The 26,021-nt window shown below is 39.8% G+C and overlaps 1 protein-coding gene across 1 annotated transcript in view; it reads left to right on the top strand.

Moving 5' to 3' along the window:
* The first annotated feature begins 264 nt into the window (after positions 1-264).
* The window catches only part of MAPK1 (mitogen-activated protein kinase 1), an 86,100-nt gene continuing 60,343 nt past the window's right edge, over positions 265-26,021 (top strand). Inside the window, exon 1 of the mRNA XM_019710145.3 lies at positions 265-640. Coding sequence (XP_019565704.2) covers positions 522-640 — 119 coding nt within the window. The 5' untranslated portion in view covers positions 265-521. The remainder of the gene's footprint in view (positions 641-26,021) is intronic.

Below are 26,021 nucleotides of genomic sequence, written 5' to 3'. Positions count from 1 at the left end.
GCCCGTCTCTTAGGATCACTCCTCTGGGTTCTCTCCCGACAACTCGGATACCTCCAGCCTCTCAAGAGCCACCTTCTGCGCAGAACGCCCCCCCCCACACACACACACAAGAGCACGTGACCACGTACGGCAGTACCGCGGCCGCCGGGGCTGGCTCGGCCGCCGAGCTCCGCCCTGAGCTCTCCGCTTCCTTTGGCCCGCGCAGCCACGCCCCCTAGGCCGCGGAGAGCCAATCCTTGCGCACGCTGCTTGGCCCCGCCCGGCGCCCTCCTCGGCGCGCGCCCCTCCCTCCGCCCGCCGGCCCGCCCGTCAGTCAGTCAGGCAGTCAGTCGTTCTAGGCTGCTGTGTGTTCTCCAGGTCTTCTGAGCGGTTCCCTCCTTGCTTCTTCTCGGTCAGCAGCAGCGGCTGCACCAGCGGCGGCGCGGTCCCTCCGGGAGGCGCGGCGTAGGCCGAGCGGCGGCTGCGGAGCGTCGAGCTCAGCCCAGCGCGGCGGAGGCGGCTGCGGCGGCCCGGCAGCCAACATGGCGGCGGCGGCGGCGGCGGGCGCGGGCCCGGAGATGGTCCGCGGGCAGGTGTTCGACGTGGGGCCGCGCTACACCAATCTCTCGTACATCGGCGAGGGAGCCTACGGCATGGTGTGGTGAGTGTCCGCGCCCGCCCGTAGGCCTGGCCGCGCCTGCCCACCCCATCTTTTGGGGCCGCAGGGGACGCAACCGCGGCCTCGTCCGCGCCTGGGCCTCCCGCGCCGCCGCGCCCCCAACCTTGGGCTTCGCTGCGGCCGGCGCCCCTGGGGCTTCGGGCGGGGCCCTGGGGCCGGTGGAGTTTTGGGTGTTGCTCGCGGCACTTCGCGGGCTGGCCCTCGCTCGCCGTCGGGAGGGGCGCGGGGGGCGGAGGCCAGGATCCCGGGTGTTGCGGGCTCCGGCGCAGCGCGGATTTTGAGTCAGGACCCCCAGGAAGGGAACAGAAGCGCCTCCCCCACTTCCCCCTAATGCCAGCGTGGTGGTCTTCTTTTTGACATCCGATTGTAAAGCCGAGAATTCCTTTAGATGCTTGTGGGTCGGTGGTGGTGGCGGCTGGGATCGTGAAAGCGGTTCACCTCGTCTTGTGTGTAGAACACCGAAATGGATCTATTTTCCTTCTCTCGCCTGTTTTCCTCGGATGGCTTTCATTAAATATTTTCAGTGGTACTAATGGTGCTCTTCTGCGCAGGCTTTCTAAAAAGCATTAGTGGCACCAGTGTTGTGTAATATTTCAATCTTGAAGTTTTTAAATGGATTTTAATATCGTACTGTTTGTGTTTCTGGAAGGATAAGCCAACAACGTTCTCTTGATTTATTAAAGAGTCGTTTGGAATTGGGCCTAATTTGACTCTTTTTTTCTTTACCCCGAGTGAGCTCTCTTACCAGCATAAATGCATCCACACGTTGTAGAACAATTACTGTGGTCTTTTTCTGTTAATGTTTTAGTGGTTAGTATATATGCAGCCTTAATGGAGGTCTTGCAGTGTTACCTGCAGGGTTCCTCATCTTAATCTATATCCCTTAGAAACGGGGAACGAGGGTGACGATATTTTTATTAGAACCAACTAGCTAGTGTTTTATGCTGATGAAGACATGTGGAAGTGTAGATTCCCTTACACCTAAATCTTCTTGTGACTTGTCTTTTGTGTTGAATGAAGGAAGCAAACATATTTATTGAACACTAAGTGGCAGGTACTTTGTTAGGTACATTATCTCATTTTATTTGAACAACCACCTTGAGGGAGGAAAAGGTGGTGATATCTGTCTTTCAGGTGAGAAAGTATTTCGAGGTGAAGCGAATTTCTAAGGTCATACAATTAAAGAGTCACACTTGAGATTGTAGACTGAGATCCTAATTCAAATGCTGTAGCTCTTTCCATTACATCTTATCCTTAAATAGTGTTACTACCATTTCCCTGAAAATAAGACCTAGCTGGACAGTCAGCTCTATAAGACCCGGTCTTATATTACATTATATTATATAAGACCCGGTCTTATATGATAGTAAAATAAGACCGGGTCTTATATATTAATTTTTGCTCCAAAAGACGCATTAGAGCTGATTGTCTGGCTTGGTCTTATTTTTGGAGAAACATGGTATTAGTTTTAGAATTTGAGCATATTTTGTTGTTATGAGCAAATCTATTTCAGAAACACATTCAAATTTGAATTATCATAATTTTAGAAACATAGAGGGCATAGTTTACCAAATATGTTAGCTAGATAAAAAGACTAGTTTAAATTCTGGTTTTAAAGAAAGACTACTTGACTCTTGAGTATTCTCATTCTGTTCAGGAGCAAAATGCTGCACAGTATGCAACTACGAAAATGAACGTGAATTCAGAGGCTTATGAGCCAATAGAGAAATTAAATTAGGTCAGGCCTAAAAGAAATAAAAGCCTTAGGAAGTAATGGCGAAAAAGTACTGCCCACAACATCACTTCTCTGTCATACATCTGATTGCTGTTGCACCTGCTGGTTAAGTATGCCAGTAAAGATGTCTCACTATAAGAGGCTCAGAATTGCCCATCACATCCTTCTGCCCTTTTTAAAAAATTAGCATCCAAAATATGGACTGAAGGGCCGGCCCGGTGGCTCAGGCAGTTGGAGCTCCATGCTCCTAACTCCAAAGGCTGCCGGTTCGATTCCCACATGGGCCAGTGGGCTCTCAACCACAAGGTTGTGGGTTCAACTCCTTGAGTCCCACAAGGGATGGTGGGATCCGCCCCGTGCAACTAAGATTGAACACGGCACCTTGAGCTGAGCTGCCTCCCAGATGGCTCAGTTGGTTGGAGCACGGGCTCTCAGCCACAAGGTTGCCAGTTCGATTCCTGCAAGGGATGGTGGGCTGCGCCCTCCAGTAACTAAGACAGAAAGGACAACAACTTGAAGCTGAATGGCACCTTCCACAACTTGGGGAAAAAAAGTCCTGGAAGTACACACGGTTCCCCAATAAAATCCTGTTCCCCTTCCCCAATAAAATTTTAAAAAAAGAAATATGGACTGAAAAAATCTTAGGACATTTCATTGAAAGGTTTTTTTCCCCTTTCTGATAGGATTTTTACTAGTCTGAAGATGATTTTAGTGGTAACTTTTCTATCACTGCTGTAGACTTGTTTGACCTTCTAAATCTCTTATCAGATGAAAGGCCAAGTCTTCTTACTGTAATTTTCCTTTCCTAAATAAAATACAAATAACAATTGAAATTAGAATTCTGGGTCCAGATTATAGCTTTTGCTCTTCAGGTTGATGATATATGCTAGTAAGTATTTAATCTGCGTTGCACATTATTAGCATTTAATAAATGTTGATTAATAGTGCGGGGTTTATGGAGGGCTTCTTGATTAAAATGTTAATATTTGAATATCAATATTTTAAAAAGTGTAATGCTTCCAGAAGGATTTAAAGATTTTCTGGGTTTTGTTTCATTTTCATTTCCTGAATCAGTTCATTAGGAATTTTGCCTTTTCTATGCAGAGCTCTTTCCTAATCATTATGTGGAGGATATAAAGATGAAGAATGGAGTTTGAATTGAGCCTTTTATGAGTGGGTGTGATTTTGATAGATAATAGACAGAAGTGACAGTGTGAGCTGTGGAATCTAATCATGGCTAAGTACTTACGTGCCAAACTTTACAGGACTCTAAAGGGAAAACTAAATTTGATTGTATATTTGTGCAATGGAGAAGCATCAGTGTTTCTGGAAAGTTGCAGTCATATGGTCGATTTTGAAATTTTCGGGGACGCTAGATCATTGGTGGTGGAAATAATAAGAAAAAAACTGAGGTGAGGGAATCAGGCTATTGCTGCTATGTAGAGGCGAAGTAATACAGTGGCAGTGGAAGGTAGCAGGTGGAGGTGAGAGACCTTATAAAGAGAATGAGTAATGGGCTCTTGTCAAGAGTGGTAGAAAGACTTAATCATGGGAAGAAACAAATGATAATGCAATCTTAAAGGGTAAAAATCTGAGAGAGGTGGGATTTGGATCTGAGAGGAATTTCTGAGACAAGGCTTGGTGATTTGTTGGTTATAGACATTGTTATTACCGTGTTTCCCCGAAAACAAGACCTAGCCAGACTATCAACTCTAATGCGTCTTTTTTAACATAAGACTTGGTCTTATTTTACTGTAATATAAGGCCAGATCTTGTATAATATAATATAAGACCGGGTCTTATTTTAATTTTTTCTCCAAAAGACGCATTAGAGCTGATTGTCCAGCTAGGTCTTATTTTGGGGGAAACAGTAATTCCAAGGCTTCTATCTTGGGAGCCTGGGCAGATGGTTGTGCCATTATCTGAGAAGGAATACTGTATGCAGAGCAGGTTTGTTAGGAAGAAATACTGTGTTTCCCCGAAAATAAGACCTAGCTGGACTATCGGCTCTAATGCATCTTTTGGAGCAAAAATTAATATAAGACCAGGTCTTATTTTAATATAAGACCGGATCTTAATATAATATATGATTGGGTCTTATATTAATTTTTGCTCCAAAAGACGCATTAGAGCTGATGGTCCGGCGAGGTCTTACTTTTGGGGAAACAAGGTAATAAGCTCTGGTTCAGATTAAGTTTGTGGTGCCTGTAGGCCATTTAGACTGTTTCCGGAAGGTATCTTGAAACAGGGAAGTAGAACCTGGAGATGAAAATTTATGTAAGTGGTAGTCTTGCGTGGATGAGCACAGATTGTTTTTTGAGGTCATTGGTTAGGTGAAATTGCAAGCAGATGCTGTACGTCCATCTGTTTAGTAAACAATCCATATCATTCAATAGATTTTCAAAGGGGTCCATTACCCAGAAAAGTTAAGAGCCACTGAGGTAAAACAGAAAAATCAAAGCGGTATCTTTGGCAAATACTTTAAGATGTAAGCAAAGGAAGAAATCCTGAGGACTGGCAAGATGTGTAAGAATCCGGAAAGGAAAGGGGTATGAGAGGAGAAATCGAAGCTGTATGCTTGATCATCTAATTAACTAAGATAAGAAATAATCCGTGTTGTGTAAATTAGGTTTGAAATACTTTCTGAACGTGACTGACAGGTCATAGGATCATCTCCATAGAGATACTAATTGAAGCCTTGAGAGTGGGCAAGATGAGGAAAAAATGTGAGAACTGAGCCAAAGGAATGCCTGACTTTTAGGTGTCAATAGAGGGCAAGTTACTGAAGAGGACAGAGGAAGTGTGGTCAGAGAACCGGGAGTGTACCTTTCCAAAGGAGCCAAGGTTGATAGTGGTCATTAAGTGGTTGGTATTGAATAGTGGAGGGCAAATGAAGCAGCTTGAAGGAGACAAGCTAGCCATTGGATTTGTTGAGTTTCAGCTCTCCTAGAAAAACAGATGGTACCAACCAAAATTTCATTGTGATCATGTTCCTGATGGTATGGTATCCTGTCCTATTAAGGTTTTTGCGATTTTTGACAGCTTAGTAGAACTACCATTTAGTCAGTACTTTTTAAAAAAAACACCACACATTAATTAATCCTCATAACAACACTGCAAAGGAGGTTACTTTGTAAGTGAGGAAACTAGACACAGAGAGTTTAGTTAACTTGCCCTAGAACACACAGCTAGGAAGTGAGAGAGCATCCCAGTCCGTCTGGTACCGAAGTGACACTCAACCAAAGATCAGATTTGAGAAAATACATGCTTTCAATAACAGAAAATAACTGTTGTCTGTTTTTGCTGGTATCACTTTTTGGTCTTTTTGAAAACATTTCATGCAAGGCCATTCACTCGGAAAATATTTATTGAGCACCTTTTATGTGCCAGGATTCACATGGTCCCTGCCCTTTAGTAGCTCTTAGTCCAAATAGTGGGATTGTGTTGGACAATAATACAGAGAATATACCAGTGCTGTACAGAAGGAATGTGTGAAATGCTGTGAGAAAAGAAGAAGGCCTGAGTGGCATGGGCCTCTTTGTATGGTTTCACAGACTTTTGAGTTGGATGTTGATAATATGAATAGGAGTTTACTTTGAGGAAATTAGTTAGAGGAAAATGTACATGCAAAGGTACAGAATGTGAAAACAGCACATCAGATCAGGAAAACCACAAGTTGTTTGGGATGGCAGGAATATAGTTGCCTTAGGGAGAGAACTGGAGTTGAGACAGTTGGGATGGACAGGGTCAAATCCTGAAGGACATTGTTTACGAAGGAGTTTGGACTTGATTTTGTAGGTGAGAGTCATTAAAGGTTGGTGCTCTTTCTGCCAGTTCCTCATCTAATTTTGTGAGTTGTGTTCCCCTCTCATGCTTTCTACCCATTGTGCTTACTCTCTTTTCTTTCTGCTTATCTAGGGGTATGTTTTTACATCCTCTCCAGGGGTATTTTGAAATGTATGTGGGCTTTTTTTTTTGGCGGGGGGGTTACATTGATTGGGGGTTGTTATTGGCCTTTGGTGTGTATGTGGCAGAGGCAGGCGTTCTAAACAACTTGCAGTGCTTGGTACAGTCCCTCCACTGGAGAACCGTTCTTTCAAGATGCCAGTAGTACACCCCTCCAACACACCCCCAGGAGACACACTGAGCTCTATTCAAGTCCTACCTTCCTTCCTCTAAGGCTCATCTCCTCCATAAACTTGCCCTTATTACTCTCTGCTATAGCACTCCCTCCCTCCCTGGAAAGCTGCTACCCTGTTTCCCCGACAATAAGACCTAGCTGGACCATCAGCTCTAATGTGTCTTTTGGAGCAAAAATTAATATAAGACCAAGTCTTATATTAAAATAAGACCCGGTGTATTGTATTATTATATTATAGTATATTATACCTGGTTTTATATTATATTAAAATAAGACCGAGTCTTATGTTAATTTTTGCTCCAAAAGACACATTAGAGCTGATGGTCTGGCTAGGTCTTATTTTCAGGGAAACACGGTAGGTATTTGCACCACCAGCAGTAGTATGTCTCATCTATAAAAGCTCAAAACCTGGAAACATCTGGATTCAGATTCTTAGTTTTGCTTGTTAACTGTTAATTTAATTTTTGATAGTCTCTTATACGCTTTTTGGAGATGAAAGATGTGAGGAGACCAGCTTACATGAGCAAGAGAAAATCCAGTGCTTCTGAACAGAGTTTTGAGTCCAAATAAAATTCAGAACAAAATTAATTTTGACATTTATAACATTTCTAATAATGTACACCAGGTGGTTAGCTATAACTGATATACCATTCCTATGAATTTAATTTGTATGTTTTCAATTCTCAAGTATTTATAAAAAGAATTTTATGAAAAGCATCCAAGCTGAGTTTTCCCAGGAACCATATATAATTTATTCTTCACATTACTGTACTTACTAAGTAAAAAAAACAACCAGAGCTACCCACCCCGCTTCCAGCCTACTCCGCCTACCCATCTGCCTAACCCTGAGGTGCTGTTTTCCCTTTTTTGCTTGTCTTATTCACTTCTTAGGGCTCCTACACATTGAAAAGCAAGCAGGATAGATGTTTTCCAAGGTCCCTCTCAGATTCTCAGTCTTAGAGCAGGCTTTGGCCTCTAAATCCAAGGCCAGTAGAAGCTGAAAGGTGGTGTGTAGGGGTGGGAGTTTGCATAAGACTTGCCACGACCAGCTGACTAACATTTGTTGCAAGCTGCCGTGCTTTAGGTGCTATGGTGTGAAATTCATTTTCATCCTCATCTTTAAGGGTTTTTTTTTTTTGTTGTTCACTTTACAGACAAGGAAATCAGGTCTCAAGTAACTTGTCTAAGGTTCATAGCCAGTAAATACCTAGTAGAACTGAGATTTGTCTAGGTCCCAAAACTTGGGATTTTTTTTTTAAACTACTATACACTTTCCTGTTATGCCAAGCTACCTGGAAACATATTTCCTGCAGCCTGGGTTCCTGCATTGGCATCAAAATATAAAATGATGATTGTCATAGGCAACTTGGGCCTGTTGAAGTGAAAGAGGAAAAAACTGGATACCTGGAAGGGATGAAGGAGGTAGAGTCAAAGGAACTTAGTTTTTTTATCAGGAGGATAGTATTGATTTCTTCACACCCCTCCTACTTACCTCTACTAGTTTCTTGGTTTTCGTTTGTTTGCTAATGCTAAGCATGTACCTGACCTATGTGCTATGTCGTAGGGTCAAAGTGGTGAACAGAAGTGGTTTTTATTCTGGTATTTACAATCCAACGGGAAAGTAATAACTGAGAATGATGAGGTGCAGAGTGCTACCGGAGGATGTAAAAGGAGGGCTGAGATAGTCTGAGGAGTCTGGGAGGATTTCCTGGAGGAAGTGGTGCGTAAATTGGGACCTGGAGAATGACTTGGAGCTAGCTGAGTGAAAAGGAGGGTAGGCTGCTGGAGTGTTGCAAGCACTACCTTGGAGAAAATGGGTTGTAGACATTGAGGAGTTTATGATTGAGATCCAGGGGTCTTTCTCATGGTACCACAGCGACAGGAAATGGCAGTTACAGCTTCAGGTACCGTTGCAACTGGGAACTAGAAAATAGACCAAGGCAGCTACCTCCCTCCCTCTTTACATTTACAAAATCTTGCACCCTGCATCTCTGTACAGCTTGCTGGTTTTTTTTCCTTTGCTCTTTTACCACTTCCCCATGCATTTGGCAGAAGATAGCTGACCCTAGCTTCCCCAACGTACGTATCTTTAGTTCATTGACAACCAGGGGCTGAGAGTGCTATTAATCTGATTCCTGGAAGAGAGAATCTGATCCAGCTTGGGATAATGTCCATCTCAGGTCCAGTCAGCGAGGCCTAAGGTGGGGTCATTTGATATGGCTGGACATCCCTAAGGTATGAGCCATAGGGTTGGGGGTAGTCAAAAGATGTCTCTCGTTGACAGCTGACTTGCCAGGTTAAAGTACTTGGTTCTGCTTCCCCTGCTCTTCTCCAGGCTGGAATTGTTCCCTGCTGTTGGAGCCTGTGGGGACAGAGGGGAGGGGAGGAGAGGGAGAAGTAGTTGAGGCAGGAGAAGGGCTTTGGGCTGCTTTTAGGGTTCTTTTGCCTTCCTGTCCATGGCAGTATGGGGGTGGCAGCTAAACTGGGTGGCATCTTTAAAATTTATTTAATGTTTGATACATATGTAACATGTGACATATATGGGAGTTATGCAACCTAACAACAAATACCTAAGAACCTACCACCCACTGAGTGACTTCTTGACCTGATTGTCTGAGGTCAGTGTTCTGAAACCTGACCACAGCCCTCACCCCAGAGTTTTATCTTCTTTCTGGGAATCTGTACCATGGAGTGGGTGTAAGTGTGGGCTTTGACCCCTTATGTGTGACTTGGGCCTTGTTTTCCTCACCTGTAGAAAGGAGATAGTGACACAAACTTCAGTGTTGTGAAAATTAAGTGAGATACGTAGGGGAAGTGCTGAGCACACAATCTTTGGTTAATGCTCTAATTGTTGTTATTCCCTTGAAGTAAATGGTCCTGGTACAGCCTGATCCTCCCTCACCTCAGTCCCCCAGAATATCCTCTTGGAGTGTAAAGCAGAACGTGCAGAAATAAAAATTTTAGACTTGGGGTCACGTAGGTTATGTGTCGAGTTTCAATTGTGTGATCTTCTGCAACTCACTCTCGCATTCTTTGATTTAACAGTGAGAGCATCTTCTGTGCCAGGCCCTGGGCCATGTTCCTGTCCTCCCTCAAGATGTTGCAGTGTGGTGTTGGTGACAGGCTGATAAGGAAATAAATTACTGTGTAACATAGTAAAACCACTTAGGAGATCATTCTGGACAGAACAGCTAACTCCACCTGGGCTTTCCAGTTACTAATTAATTCAACAAATAGTGCATGTACTGGGGACATTTCAGTTGTGCAGATACATCAGTGAACAAAACACCTCAGGGAGCTACTGTCTGTCAGATCCCTGGCCCAATGGGAGCGGCTCAAAAAGGATTAGAAAGGCTTGCTCAGGTCTCCCTGGCTTTAAGTTCCTTCTAATGAGTTTCCTTCTTTTTCTCTTTATAGCACTTATCACAAACACAGGTCTAGAATACTTATTTCAAAGTCTACTGATACGTCATTTAATTTTAAGTGGCCCTCCGTGTTTTTTGTTTTGTTTTTTGCGTTTGGGAAACTGAAAAAGGTGGTTTATGCACAAAACAGTTTTTTGAGTGGATTATTCTTTCTGTTATTAAATGAACATAAAGCACCTCTGAGCAGTCTTCTATAGTAAGCAGGGATACTTGTTTTCCATTTTCTTACATATGTCCCCTAAAATCTTGACAATTTGAAGCCATATAAAATTCCGCTGCCCTCCCACCCCCCGCTTAAGAATAACATTCTAGTGCAAGAAATAAAACTGTGGTTCACAAATAAGTTGGTGGGACATCCTAACCATGAAAATTAGTAGTTTATTTCTTAGCCAATCAGGATCCTCTACACAAATTCAGACTTTGTTGCTCTGATTTGCAATGCTGTTTTAATTACTAGCGTTGGTGGGTTTGTGTTTCCAAACCCAGGTACTCTCAGAGACTCTTGTCTAGGTGCTGGAGGTGGATGGCTGATATATGAGTCTAATGCAGATTCTGAGAATTCCTTTTAAAGCCAACTTGAGGCGCCAAGTAAATGTAGAGAAAATGAAGACAACAGCTCCGATCAGTTATCAGAGTCCCACATTTTGCAGTTTGGACCTAATTTGGGTTAGCAAGCTATTTTGTTTTATTTTTTTTTAATTTATTTTACCCCCTATCTTCCGCCTCCCCACCCCCCACTCCGGTTCAAGCCGTTGTTTCTCAGTCTAGTTGTGTAGGACACAGCTCCCTGGCCCATGCTGGTGTTATGAGCCTTGCGCTCCCCCGGCTGAGGCAGCCAGTTGGCCATCGGTTGGCTGCTCACGCCGGCCACAGGCCGCTCTTGGTGGCACAAGGTAGCCCGCGGCAGCTCACACCAATCTGACTGCTCAGGGTAGCCCAACTCCAGGGAGAGCTGTTGTTCACAATCTTAGTTGTAGAGGGCGCAGCTCACTGGCCCATGTGGGAATCAAACTGGCAGCCTTTGGTATTTAGGAGCTAGGAGCGGGGCACTCCAACCACCTGAGCCACTGGGCCAGCCCAGGTTAGCAAGCTGTTTTAAAATGCTCATCCCCCTTATTGGGTGAAGCCTTATTCACCCCTTTATACTATACTAATTTTTTAAAAACTTAACCAAACGGCAGGCAAAAGGAAGCTGTCTTTAGTTTTCTTTTAAAACAGCTATATCAGCATAAATTCATAACATTTTAAGTTCAATAATTTTTAGTAAATTTACAAAACTGTACAACCATCACCACAGTCCAATTTTAGAACACCTCCATCATTCCAAAAAGTTTCCTCTTGTCATTTGCAGTCATTTTCCACTCCCATCCAGGCAACCCCCGATCTGCTTTCTGTTTTGCCTGTCCTAGATCTTTCATGAAAATGGAATCATGCAAGATGCAGGATTTTGTATCTGGTGTTTTCTTCACTTACAACGTTTTGAGATTCATCCATGTTGTTGTCAGGATCAGTAGTTTGTTGTTTTTTGTCATCAAGTAGTAATTAATTGGATGACTATACCAGATTATGGACATTTGGAGTGTTTCCAGTTTTTGCCTATTATGAATAATGCTGCTGTGAACATTCATCTGTAAGTTCTTGTGTGGACATATGTTTTCGTTTCTCTTGGGTACTTAGGAGTGGAGTTGCTGAGTCATAAGTGATGTGTGTTTTGGGGGAAGGGGATGGTAAAATTTTATTTTAAACCATAATAAGCCTGCAGATTAATTTATTGAGCAAATATAAATATACTGGCCACTATTCTAGGCACTGAGAATAGAGTGGTGAACATAGTTCATGCCCTTGAGGAGCTAACTTTGCAGTGGAGAAGGAAGACTAAGATGCACTTAACGTTTCACTTACTGGTAAGTGCTATGAAGAAAATTTAAATGGGATAAGGGTATAGAGTGGAAAGGGGAGGGCTTTTTCTGTAATAAGATTTAAAACATTTTAAATGCTACACATTTCTAAAACATACAGAAATATTACAAGGACAGTGCAAAAAAGGTTTTTTCCTGAATCATTTGAGAGTAAATTGCTGATAATCCCCATCTCACCAAAGCACTTCATTGTGTATTTTCACCAAACAAGGACTCTCTCCTACATAATCAGATCGCAGCCAACACCACCAGGAAGTTAATACTGACACCTTCCTACTTCCGACTCTTTCGACTCTGTTCAGCAATCACGTGTTGCATTTAGTTGTCCTGTCTCTTTGGTCTCCTTCAGGCTGGAGCAGTTCCTCAGACTTTCTTTGGCTTGCTAATGCCTTGACACTTGAAAATTGATGTCTTTTAATCTTGTAAGAAACCAGCAAACTATTTTCCAAAGTAGCTGTACCATTATTGACATTGTATGAGGCATTCAGTTCACGTTCTTACCGACTTGGTTTAGTCGGTCTTTTTAATTGTATCTCTCTAGTGAGTTGCACTTTGCATTTCCTTCATGACTAATGATGGTGAGCATCTTTTTATGTGATTGTTAACCAATTATTTTATCTTATTTGATGAAGTGTCTATTCATATTTTTGCCCATTTAAAAAATTCTCATCTCATTTGATTTTGATACAAATATTTCAGCATTCTCCAGGTTTTCCTTTAGAGTAGGAACACCGGGAATTTGAAGCACTGTTCAAATCTAATCATGACACAACATCAGATAAACCCGTTTAGGAATATTCTATAAAATAACTAGCCTGTGATGTTCAAAAATGTCAACATCATGAAATTTAGGGAAAGACTGAGGAATTGTTCCAGACTGAAGGAGTCTAAAGAGATGTGACAACTATTAATAAATGCGATCTGTGATTCTAAATTGGCACAATCAAATGGGGTCTGAAGATTAGATTGTAATAATGTATCAGTTAACAATTTTGATGGTTTCATTGTGTTTCTATAAGAGAATGCTCTTATTTTGTTTGTAGTAAATAAACTCTCAAGTATTAGGGGGTAATGAGGTATTATATTGGTGAATTTTAAAATGCTTCGGAGAGTAAAAGTTTGATGACCCGTATACAACGTTTCTGTAGTTTGAGATTTGGTTCCTTTTCACTAAAGAGTTATTGGTGAGTCTCAGTCTTGTTGGAAAGCACTTGTGTGAGGATGTGCCCAAATTTGGGGGAAGCCGGAAAAGGCATCTTTCAGCCAAGTGAAAGAGCACTAGCCTCGGAGTCAGGGGTCTTGGTCCCTGCCATCATTGACACGTTGTATGGGCTTGTGCTAGTCACTTTGCTTCTGAGGTTTTAGTTTTTCTTTTTTTTTACCCCTTTTTCCGCCTCCCCTCCCCACTCCGGTTCAAGCCGTTGCTTCTCAGTCTAGTTGTGTAGGACACAGCTCCCTGGCCCATGCTGGTGTTGTGAGCGTTGCGCTCCCCCACAGCTGAGGCAGTCGGTCACTAGTTGCCTGTTGGCCGCTCACGCTGGCTGCCGGCTGCTCATGGCAGCACATGGTAGTCCGCAGCAGCTCACGCTGACCTCTGGCTGCTCATGGCAGCCCAGCTCTAGGGAGAGCCATTGTTCACAATCTTAGCTGTAGAGGGTGCAGCTCACTGGCCCATGTGGGAATCGAACTGGCAACCTCAGTGTTAGGAGCACGGTGCTCCAACCACCTGAGCCACCGGGCCAGCCCAGTTTTAGTTTTTATTATCTGTAAAATTAAAGGATTACGGTCATCACTAGGGTTCCTTTCAGCTCTAATGTCACTGCCCTCAGAACATTACATATAATTTTTATTTATATATGTATGTATATATAGATATAGATATAGATATAGATATTTCCCCAAAATAAGTTTCCCTGAAAATAAGACCGAATCTTACGTATTAATTTTTGCTCCAAAAGACACTTATGTTTAGGGGATGTCATCCTGAAAAATCATGCTAGGGTTTATTTTCCGATTAGGTCTTATTTTTCGGGGAAATATATGCATGCATATATATATATATATATATATATGTATATGTATATATACATATACATACGTATATATATATATTTTTTTTTTAAGAGGACTCATGTATCTATTATGTGTTTCTCTGTAATTGGAGAGCTTTCTATTTTAGTGTAGTTTACCTGAGAAACCTCTGGATAATCATCATTGAGATATAACAAAATGGGAAAACTTCCTATTAAACACTGGAAAATGATTTACTTTAATGTTAAAAGCCCCAAATTAAACCCTTGAGGAAAATGACTATTTTGTATGATCTAAAGGTAAACTTGGGACTTATTACTACACTGTACCAGAGTACTTAACTAGTTTATCTCGAGTGATTACATTATTCATGTGTGTTTGAAGAGTTTTTAACCTAATGACTGGAATGCATATTAATGCTCTCATATTGTCATTGGGAAGAAATGTTTAATGAAAAATGTAGAGTTGCAGAAATAGGGAAATACTTAAATAGAACTGATTAAAAGCAATTCTGAAAAAAATTACTTGGTACAGTCTTATTTATAGGAGAAATAGTTTTTGGTGCACAGCTAAAGAAAATAAAGCAAAAATAATTCATTTCCCCAATTAATATGTAAATTGCCACTGAACACAGATCAGGCTTGTAGAGAGTAAAACCTACAGAATTTACCTTGGTTACAAAAATTTATCTCAAGTCAGCAACTAAGTTAAGTTCAGGGTACTGTTATTTATTGCTTCAATAGAAATGTGAAAATGTTTATTTAATTTTAAGGCTTATTTGAAGTTTTTCTTCCCCTTTCAGTTTAGCAGTGCTGAATCTATCCTCAAATAAACTTATATTTCCTTCATTAAATCATCATCGTTTCTGTTCCATGGTTGAAGCAGATGCCCTTTTGTAAGGATCAATGTAATCCTTTCACATAAGTTAATTTTTACTGCAGGACCATATAGGCATATAAAAATATTTGATGTTACATTTCAGACCAGTGAAAAACCAGTCGATAGTAATGCTAGATTAACCAAAGACTCAGTAGGAATGTTCATTCCGTTACTGAACCATTCTGTCTGTCATATGTTTTGCTAATGTTTTCAAGCATCCTTTCAGCGTAACTGATCCCGTACCATTTAGGTGATGATCAAAGTGATATTCTTTAGGACCGTTATAAATTCTTTCTTTAATACAAAAGGAGCTAGAAAGAAAAGACACTTGTGATTATCTGTCCACTCTGAAATAACTGCTAGGAAGGGCCATTTATTTCCTGCCACCAAGAAAGTACAAGACAGAAATAGTCATTAGAAGGCCAAAGTTTTATAGGAACTTTAGGAATGCTTCTGGCTACCCCAGCAGGCAGAATGTAGCATTCAAGAACTGGTAATTGTCTAGCATCTTACTGTGTTTTCCTGAAAGTAAGACCTACCTGGGCAATCAGCTGTAATGTATCTTTTGGAGCAAAAATTAATATAAAGACCCGGTCTTATTTTACTATAAGACTGGCTCTTATAATATAAATAATATAATATAGTATAATATAATACCAGGTCTTATATTAATTTTTGCTCCAAAAGACTCATTAGAGCTGATTGTCCGGCTAGGTCTTAATTTCGGGGAAACACGGTGGAATTTAGTGCTTACCTATAAAAATGTAAATTGGAAAATATTTTGGCCTTACATGGTTTCTGACTTCAGCAGGAAAGGCTCTAGTGTTTCCCTATTAAATAAAATTCTGACATTGGGCTGAGGTGTGTTTTATTTACTCAAGGAAGTGTCCATCACTTCCTGTTTTGGTTGTTTTTAACATAAAAGAGTGAATTTTGTCAAATGCATTTTCTGCCTCCCTGGAGATGATCATGTGATTTTTCTCCAGCATTATTAATAGGATTATATTAATGGACTTCCTTATATTGAGCCTCCTTTACATTCTTGGGATAAATTCTGCTTGGTTATTTTTTATAATGTGCTGTTGGATTCTGTTTGCTAATATTTGAAGATTTTGTGTCGATATTCACAAGTGATATTAATCTCTAGTAGTGTGTGTGTGTGTGTGTGTGTGTGTGTGTGTGTGTGTGTCTTTAAGTGATAGAATTTCCCCATGACATCATTGGCCTGGTGCTTTTTTTGTGTTTCCTTCCACTTTGGTTTCTGTCTGGTCTCTCTGCTTTCACTCTCTTGCCCCTCCAGGTTCTCCACAACCACCATGACTGCTGTTTCTTTGAGAGCTTATTATCCATTAAGCATCTTCATGTGTATTCCCTTATGTGATTATTCTTAAACAATATAGTATTTAGTGTTTCCTGATTTTGAATTTTATATAAGTATAATCATATTGTATGTATTCTTCAACTAGCTTGTTTTTACTCATCATTATTCTGTTTTTTAGTACATTTATTCATTTTGGCTGCTTTATAAATATCATGTATAAACATACTGCAATTTACCCATTCTAGTCTTAATGGACATTTGTATTGTTTCTTGTTATTACACTGTTTGCTGAGAATAACCTTGTACATCTTTCCTGACATACAAGAGTTTCTTTAGACCCATTGCCTGTAGCAGAGTTGCTGTGTGGTAGGGCATATCCACGTTCACTAGGTAGTGCCACCTTGTTTCCTAAGTAGTTTTTCCAGTAAAGTTTGTGCTATTACTCTTGTACATCTTTTGTTAAATTTATTCCTTGATATCTTACATTTGTTGTTGCTATTGTAATTTGTATCTGTTTGTAGCTGATTTACAGAATACATTTGACTTTTATTAATTTTATTTCTCACAACTTCAGTAAACTCTTATTCCAATAATCTGTTTAAATCTTTTTGGACAAGCATAATTGAAAATCATGACAATTTTATTTCTTTGCATTGCTTAGATTTCTTTTATCTTGCTGACTGATGTTTAACGGAAAGCTCTAATTGAATGGGGGACTGACAGTTTTAGTGTCGTTTTCCATATTAGATTTTTTTTTCTTCGGGTGTTTTGACAGTTTTCAAAAAAAAATGGAGCCACTTTAAAATGGAGCTGGAGCTGCCATGCCAGAGCAACTTCCATGCATGTCTTATGCCTCAAATCTTTGGAATGTTAAACAGGGCAAAATAATTTCTGGACTGGGACTTAAGCAACCTTTTTCTTGAAAGAACTGTTTGCAAAGATCAGGGCTGGCCCGGTGGCTCAGGTGGTTGGAGCACCGTGCTCCTAATACTGAGGCCACCGGTTCGATTCCCACATAGGCCAGTGAGCTGCGCCCTCCACAGCTAAGATTGTGGAGCTGGGCTGCCGTGAGTAGCTGGAGGTTGAGTGCTGCCACGGGGCTACCGTGTGCCACCATGAGCGGTGGGTGGCCAGCGTGAGCTGCTGGCAACCAACTGCCTCAGCTGCTGGCAACCAACTGCCTCAGCTGGGGTGGGGGGGTCTCATAATCCCATGGGCCAGGGAGCTGTGTCCTACACAACAACACTGCGAAACAGATGGGGTGGGGGGGCAGAAGAAGGGAGAAAAAAAAGAATTAGTAAAAAATAATAAAATAAAAAGAAAGCAGATATTTATGACTACTGATTGATGATTATGGGACTGAAAATTAAAAACATTGTTTAGAATTAGTGTCACTATGTTATACTATTATCAGCACCTATAGAAATGCCTGCCTTCAACTGATGTAATAGTTCCCCTTTCCTTTTCTCATAAATACCTATTGCCTTTGTCTCCTAATTGGAACACTTTGGGATTCTGCCAGAAATCAGTTTGCTTGTTATCTCTCACTTTGAAAGGCCTTTTATTTTTAGGTTAGACAAGTTTTGTTTTTGTTTTTTCTTCTCCAGAATGATTGTTGAATTTCCACAGGTGCTTTATTACTGCATCTATAAAGTTTTATGTGCTTTTTCTCCTTTAATCTGTTAAAAGTTTCAGGTTACATTAATAGATTTTTCTCATTCTGAACGAGTTTTTCATTCTTGGGATTAAACCCAGCTTGGTCATGATGTATTATCATTATTAGATATTGCTGGATTTGGTTTACTAATAACTAACTAGGGTTTCCTTGTTGTATTCATAAATGAAATTGGCCAGTAATTTTTTCCTTTCTAATTTGGTTTTAGTATCAAAGTTAGACCACCCTTACAAAAATTAGACCACCCTTACAAAATTAGTTAGGAAGTGTTCCTTTTTTTTCTGTTTTTCTACTTCTATTTCTGTTAAACTGGAATGATGGATTTCTTTAAAGTTTGGTAGAACTTGCCTATGAAGCAGTCTGGACCTGAGTGGTTTTATGTTTTGCTTTGTTTAGATGTTCCTTTGTTTTTGTTTTTGTTGGTAACGTGTTAAACTATTCATTCAAAGTTCTTTAAAAACTGGTTATTTAACTTTCCTTTTTCTATTTCTTTTTGATTAATTTATAGTTTTTAGGAATTTATTTTGTTTCTACATTTATTGGAGTATATTTTCGTACCTCTTTTAATTTTATTTTGAAATATTCAAACATATGTAAAATATATACTGTTTTAAAAAATAACGTTAAATACTGAATCATTGTATAAATGATGAACTAGAACATTGTGAGAACCTTACAAATGCCCCGTCATATCCCCTTCTAAAGTTAACTACTATCCTCAATTTCATGATATTGTTCTTTTCAGCTTCTCCCCCTCTTTTTATTTTTTACTTTTATTGAAGTATGAGATACATACAGAAAAGTACACATACCATAAGATTACAGCTTGATAAATTTTCGCAAACTAAACACATCTATGTAACTAACCAGTATCCAGATCAACCATCAGAACCTCACCACCTCAGACAGAAGCTGGTTATACCCTCTTTTCTAGTCCTCCTTCCAGAGGTAACCTCTATCCTGATGTCTAACAGCATAGATTCGTTTTGTTTTGTACTTTGCATGAATAGAATCCTGTTTGTTCTCTTTTGTATCTGGCTTCTCTTACTCAATATCATGTTTGCGTGGTTGTGGATTGTTTGTCCACCTTACTGTTAATGCGTTTGGATTGTTCCCAGTTTTTGATCATTATTAATAGAGCTACCATGAACATTCTAGTGCACGTGTTTTGGGGAACATGTACACATTTCTGTTGGGTATATACCTAGGAGCAGAATGGCGGCATTCCACTTCAGTGGATGTTGCCAAACAGTTTTCCAAAATGGTTAAATCATGTTCACACCCACTAGTAGTGTGTTAGAGTTCAGAGCGCTCCATATTCTCAGCACTTGGTATTTTCTATCTTTGTTTTTGCCATTCTAGTGGGTATGAAGAGGTAAATGTGGGTTTTGCTTGCATTTCCCTGACTATTTTAGCTCTTTTTCATATCAGCCTTTTGGCGATCTTCTTGTGAAGTGTTCAGGTTTTTTGCAAATCTTTTTCTATACTAGGAGTTATGTATAGATCCTGGACCATGAGTGTTTTTTTTAGATTTATGTATTGCAAGTATCTTTTCTATTCTGAGAGTTACCTTTTCGTGCTCTTAATGGAGTCTCTTTGATTCCATTTTATCATTTCAGTTCTCTAGTGAACTTTATCTTGTCATCTATTTTCTGCTGGCTGGATTGTCAATGTTAGAAGAAGGGATATTCATGGGAGGAAGCCCCAGGGAAGCAAAAAGAAACCAGCCTTTGGCCTATATTAAACTTCCAGTGTCTCTGGAGCAGTTACACATGTAGTGAGATTACAGATGTGGATAGAGGAGATCGTCCCCCTTGGCTCAAGAGAAGAAAATAAGGGTGCTGGAGGAACAGATGTCACTGTGGAAGCCGTGCCAAATTGAGTGTACGTAGGCATTTTTTTTGTCCAGTGGCCTTAGTTTCTGAGTCAAGTAGGAGGTAAGTTCAGGCATCTGCCAAGAGTGCATTGCATGAAGGATCAGAGGCTTGGAATGGGTGAAGAAAGTTTGAGGGAGCTGTTGTGTGCTTGAAAGTCAACTAGAGATGAATCAAAGGACTGGCCCTACTCCTTGAGAATGAGGAGTTTATTCCCTGCTGTATCCCCAGTACCTAGTACACGTATTTCACAGAGTAGGTGCTCAGCAAATATTTGTTGAATTAGGCAGATATATATGTAGTAGTACCAGTAATGGGTACATTGAGGCTGGCTAGATCTGTGCCGTCCCTGTTTTCATCTTCTCTTCACATTTACATTCACTTCCTTATATTATTTGAATACCTGAATGAAAGAAGAAATAAGTTCTTCACTTTTTTTTAGTATTATATTAGTTTCAGGTGTACAAAGCAACATAATGATTAGATGTTTATACCCCTCACAAAGTGATGACACCCCCCAAGACTACTATCTCTCTGACATCGTATATTGCTGTTACAATACCATTGACTGTATTACCTATGTTATACTTTACATCCCATGACCGTATACGTGTGTGTGTGTGTGTGTGTGTGTGTGTGTGTGTGTGAGATTATAGTTGACATTCAATATTATTCTACTTCACCTTCAGGTGTATAACGCAGTGGTCTGGCATCTACACAATCTATGAAGTGATCGCCCTGATAAGCCCAGTACCCATCTGGCACCTTACATACTCTTTACAACATTATTGATTATGTTACCCATACTGTATTTCACATTCCCGTGACTATTTTGTGACTATCAATTTGTACTTTCTAATCCCTTAACCACCTCCCCAAGTTCTTCACTCTTAAAAACTCTCTTTTTAAGAGCAGCAGGGAACATGTCTCATTTGTCAATGTAGAAACTGCATTTAAAATCTTAGCTCTGGCACTAATAGTTGGGTGACTTAGAACATGTCATTTAACTTCTGAGACTCATTTCACTCTTTGAAATAGATCGTGCTTTTTGAGTGTTAAAATGACTAAACTAAATCATTATGTAATCCTGAGAGCAATTTTTCTTGCATCCCAATACAGGGCTAGAGAATAAAGCATTGAAATGAATGACTTGGGTACAGACTGCACACCTGTGTAAACAGGTAACTTGTGGAGCTTGTTTGAGGTTTAAAAATTACTGTTTTTTAATGGTAATAAAATGCACGTGACAGAATTTACCATCTTAGGCATTTTTGAGTGTATGGTTCAGTAACGTATATTCATACTGTTGTATAGAAGATCTGTAGAACTTTTTCATCCTGCAAAACTGAAACTACCCATTGAACAACTCTCCGTTTTCCTCTCCTCAGCCCCTGGCAACTATCATTCTGCTTTCTGTCTCTCTGAATTTGACTACTCTTGGTACCTCAAATAAGTGAGCATGTGTCCTCAAGGTTCACCCATGTTGTTGCAAATGACAGGATTTCCTTCTTGGTTATCAATGGACAGTTGGATGACTTACACCTCTTGGTTACTGTGAATAATGTTGCTGTAAACACAGATGGACAAACATCTCTTTAAGGCTTTCAGGTCTTTTGGATAGAAACCCAGGAGTGGAATTACCAGGTCATATGTTAATTCTGTGTTTAGTATTTTGAGGAACCCCGATACTGTTTTTCAAAGCTGCTGCACTATTTTACATTCCCACCAACAGTGCACAAGTGTTCCAATTTCTCCATATCTTCACCCACACATATTTTTTTTGTTTTTGTTTTTTAATCGTAGGTATCCTAATGGGAGTGAGGTGGAAAGCTTGTTTTGCTGGATCTTGCACCCGTACATTTGGTGTGCTGTCAGCCAGCCGCGGATATTTGGCAGCTAAAGTGGGAGTGGTTCAATAAATAGTGTATTAAGTACTTGCTGACATAAAGCTGTGAATAAGACCACGACCCTCACCTCAGAGGAACCTGTATTAAATACAGTAGGAAGTTTACAACTTAGTCTGTGTGTGTATATACGTAGGTGTTTTCCCACCTATGCCCTTTGTTCCTAGACGATTATAAAAGAATTTCTTAAACCAAATGGTCATGTAGTATCACCATTGTTAATGAATTAATGACGTTAAACATTGAAAGTTAAGGAACATTTTATCTTTATTTCCTAGGTTTTTAATGGAATTTTAAAAGTCCTCATGATAAATTTTCCAGTTATTCAGATTAGACTTCATAAATACTCTGATACTCATATCCCACAGGTGACTGGGAGAATTTCCATTTTCCTCAGCCTTGTGATAGGGCCTTCAGCAGCAGGGTTGCAGACACTGAAAATGGAAATTCTCCCAAACTCACATGTGGGATTATGAGTATCAGAGTATTTATGAAGTCTGATCTGAATAACTGGAAAATTTATCATGAGGACTTTTAAAATTCCATTAAAAACCTAGGAAATAAAGATAAAATGTTCCTTAACTTTAAATGCATAATAAACCTTGCAGATGACAGGGTTTACAGCCTCCCTGAGGATGGGGAAGGTGAGCATCACCCTCAAGTTCTCCGTCATCACTTAATGGAGCAGAGGGAGGGGCGTACCCAGAGAATAGTATGTACCAGAGGTTAGCGGAAAGCCCAGCCTGCTTTATCTGTGGATGGGAGGTGGGGCTGGAGAGGTATTTTCCTCCCTACGTGGTCTCAGAGAGAATTTTCTGCATAGAAAGCATTCTTCTCTATGTTCCAGGAGTTAGTATGAACTTGATTTTTTTTTTTTATGATTTTAATGCATATGATGAGACTGCCAAATTGCTTTGTGGTAGTTTTTTTTATGAGAGGCCTGTAACTGAAGAAAAGCATTAATTATGGGGTTCAGTTATTCCTAATAGCAATAATAAATAACATTTTATCTGTTTAAAAATCTCTTATTGAAATATGCCAAGTACGTATATCTTAATTGTTCAGCCCAATGGGTTTTTGCAAACTGAACTTACCTAGGTAATTAGTACCCAGATCAAGAAACAGAACGTTGTTGGTATTCCAGAAACCTGCCTTGTGCTTCCTTTCAGCCACTACCCACCGTTTACCCACCTGAGTAGCCATTATCTTGACTTCTCACATGTAGATGAGTTCGCCTAGTTTTGTACTTCATATAAATGGAATCATAGAGTATGTATTCTTTGTGTCTGGTTTCGTTTACTCAACATTGTGAGAATCATCTATAGTGTGCATATTTGTAATTTAAAATTAGTTTTTAAAGCATACTGCTAACAACCTAGAAAAGGATTTTCCCCATTTTTCTGTAATTGATCCCATTGCTTTGCAGTGCTGTTGTTAATGGTCCAGTTTTGGAAGGAAGAAGTTTTTAAGTAATCTTCATAGTCTCTCTATTCCTTTTCCAGACCAAATGACATCTACAAAGTTTTCCATTATCTTATTTTCCTTCATTCCATTACTAATTATTGCTATATTACGAATCTGTTGCTGTGTAATAAATGCCTTACAACTCAGTAACTTAAAACAGCAATAAACATTTGTTATCTCACTTTCTGTGGGTCAGGAATTGAGGAGTGGGCCTAGCTGGGCGGTTCTGGCTCAGGGTCTCATGAGATTGCAGCCAAGATTCCAGCCAGGGTTGCAGCCATCTGAAGGCTTGCTTGGGGCTGGGGGATCTGCTTCCCAGGCAGCTCCTACTCACGTGTCTGGCAGGTTGATGCTGGTTGTGGGGGTAGGGGTTGGGGGACACAGGGCTAGGAGGCCTCAGTTTCTCCTCATGGACACCTCTTCATAGGCCGCTTGAGTATCCTCACTTCATCGTGGCTGGCCAGGCTCTCCCCGGAGAGAGTACCTTTTTATAACCTGTCCTCAGAAGACATATAGAGTAATTTCCACCCCATTTTATTTGTGAGAAGCTAAGTCTGGCCTATATTCCAGGGGGAAGGGAATTAGATTTTGAGGTTGAGGAAGTCATCTGTTATATCTCTGTCCTTGTGTCACTTCTACATTGTCTTGATTACTTGCTTTGCAATATGTTTTGAAATTGGGCAGTATGAGTCCTGTAACTTTGTTCTTTTGCAGGATTGTTTTTGTTATTTTGCTTCCCTTGAGTTTTCATATGAATTTTAGGATCAGCTATCAACTTCCACAAAGATACCAGCTGGGATTCTGATAAAGATTGTGTTGAATCTGTAGATCAATTTGGAAAGTATTGTCATCTTAACAATATTATGTCTCCTGATCCATGAGCATAGGATATTTTTCCATTTATTTAAATTGCCTTTAAATTCTTTCAACAGTGTTTTATAGTTTTCAGAGTGTAGATTTTACACTTCTTTTGTTACATTTATTCTTAAGTATATAGTTTGATGGCATTGTTTTCATTTTTGGATTGTTTGGAAATATATACAGTAATTTAAATATATATAATTGATTTTATATAGTGTATATTTTATATATTGATCTTATATTCTGCTACCTTGCTGAACTCGTTTATTTTTTTTATTGGATTCTTTAGGATTTTCTAATACCAAATTATGTCATCAACAAATAGAGATAATTTTACTACTTCTTTTTCACTGTGGATATCTTTTCTTTTCTTGCCTAATTGCCCTGGATAGAACCTCAAGCATAATGTTGAAGAGAAATAGTGAGATCAGATATCCTTTTTTTCTTCCCGATCTTAGAGGCCTCTAATTATTTTAAATAAAAAATATTGTACAATTCCCTAGTAACTTAGGGAATTGTACAATATTTTTTATTTAAAATAATTATTATTTAAAAATTATATTTTTATTTTTCTGAAGTTGTATTAGCCAGTTAATCTTATGGTAAAAGACTTTTAAAATCAACAAAACAAGCCTTTTGCTCTAAAACACTTGTTGAAAACGTCAGTTTTTGTTCCTCTATCCAGTACTTTTTCATTGTTTAATTTAGTCTTGAACTTTGCCCCAGAATCTGAAAGAGGGAGAAAGAGCCCCTTTTGCTCCTGTCCTTACAGCCAGAGTCTCTCAGGAATGGTCTGTACTGCTTCCTTTGCTGTCTAATACTCCTGCGCTTGCCTCTTGTGCTCAGACCCAGCACTGCACTCAGAACTGATGCTGTGCACGTAATGTGCAGTCTTTCTCAGTTTTGATCCTTCTGGATTGGTGGCTTTTTCCTGAACGTCCCCATAGCGCCCCTCCCCACGTACCCCCCCCCCAATTTGATCTTTCTGGAGATTTGATGTTATAAACCATTTTCTTTTTTTAAAATTTCTTCTACTTTGTTGAAACATACCGAATTCTCCAAGTCTTTGACCCGTTGTTCTTAGTTCTTGGGCTCTCTCACATTCCATGCAATTTCTCTGTGTGACCTCATCCAAATTCCTACCTCCTGATGACTCCCCTCCTTAAAAAAAAAAGGCCAACCCTTCCCACCACCACCCCCCCATACCCTTTCAGGCACTGATTTTCTTCTGTTTCCAGTTCTTGTTCACTGTTCTGCCCTTCAGCTCCCTCTGCTCTGTTGGACCTGTTCTCAGGAAGGTCGTTTTTCTCCCCCCCTTAAACCTGCTTAATACTTATACTATACTATTGTGTTCTATTTTTCTCCCTTTCCATGTATCTGAAACCAACATGGAATGTCAACATAACATTAAATTTTATTAAAATCAGGTACTTTATATAACAGTTCCCCATTCTATAGACACTTGGATTGTTTCAGGTTTTCACTGTTTTTAAGTGATACTTCTATAAACATTTGTAGAACAAACAGGCTCCCCACCCTTAACCCTTTGAGTAATTTTCTTGGAACCTATTTCTCAAAAATGAGATGACCAGGTCAAAGTATAGCTTTTGTAGTATGTGGCCAGATTGCTCTCCAGAAACAGCATTTGAATTTGTGCTGCTACTGTTATCTTTAAAAGTCCCTCTTTGCTATGACAACATGATATTCTTTTACTTATGATTGAATAGAGGTGAGATAGAACCTTATAGGTGCCTTGTTTTTGTTTTATTTGTAAAGCTAAACATTTTTTTTAAGTTTTACTCAAATTTGAACTGTATGCAAATTTTTGGACCATTTATGCACTGGGTATTTAATGTTTATTTTCTAAAAGCTTTAAAAATATGGGCACATTCATGAACTAATTATTTGCTGTGTCCTTTTATTGCTTCAGAATTGGTGAAATAACGCTAAGGCTTTTAATCTTTAAATTTAGCCTTTTAACCTATATGGAAATTATTGTTGAGAAGGATGCTGAATATAGATGCTTTATTTATCTTATTCCATATTAATAGTTTATTTTTATCAGTATAGTTTTCCACTTTGCCTAATTTTACATGAGTTTTCACATTAAATGTGTAGATATTTCTGGAATCTA

Source organism: Rhinolophus sinicus, chromosome 9 (assembly GCF_057876585.1).
Source record: "Rhinolophus sinicus isolate RSI-liver-muscle chromosome 9, RSI-T2T, whole genome shotgun sequence".
NCBI classification, from domain to species: domain Eukaryota; kingdom Metazoa; phylum Chordata; class Mammalia; order Chiroptera; family Rhinolophidae; genus Rhinolophus; species Rhinolophus sinicus.
The sequence above is the reverse complement of the archived record's forward strand: the minus strand, read 5'-3'. Positions and strand labels throughout refer to the sequence as shown.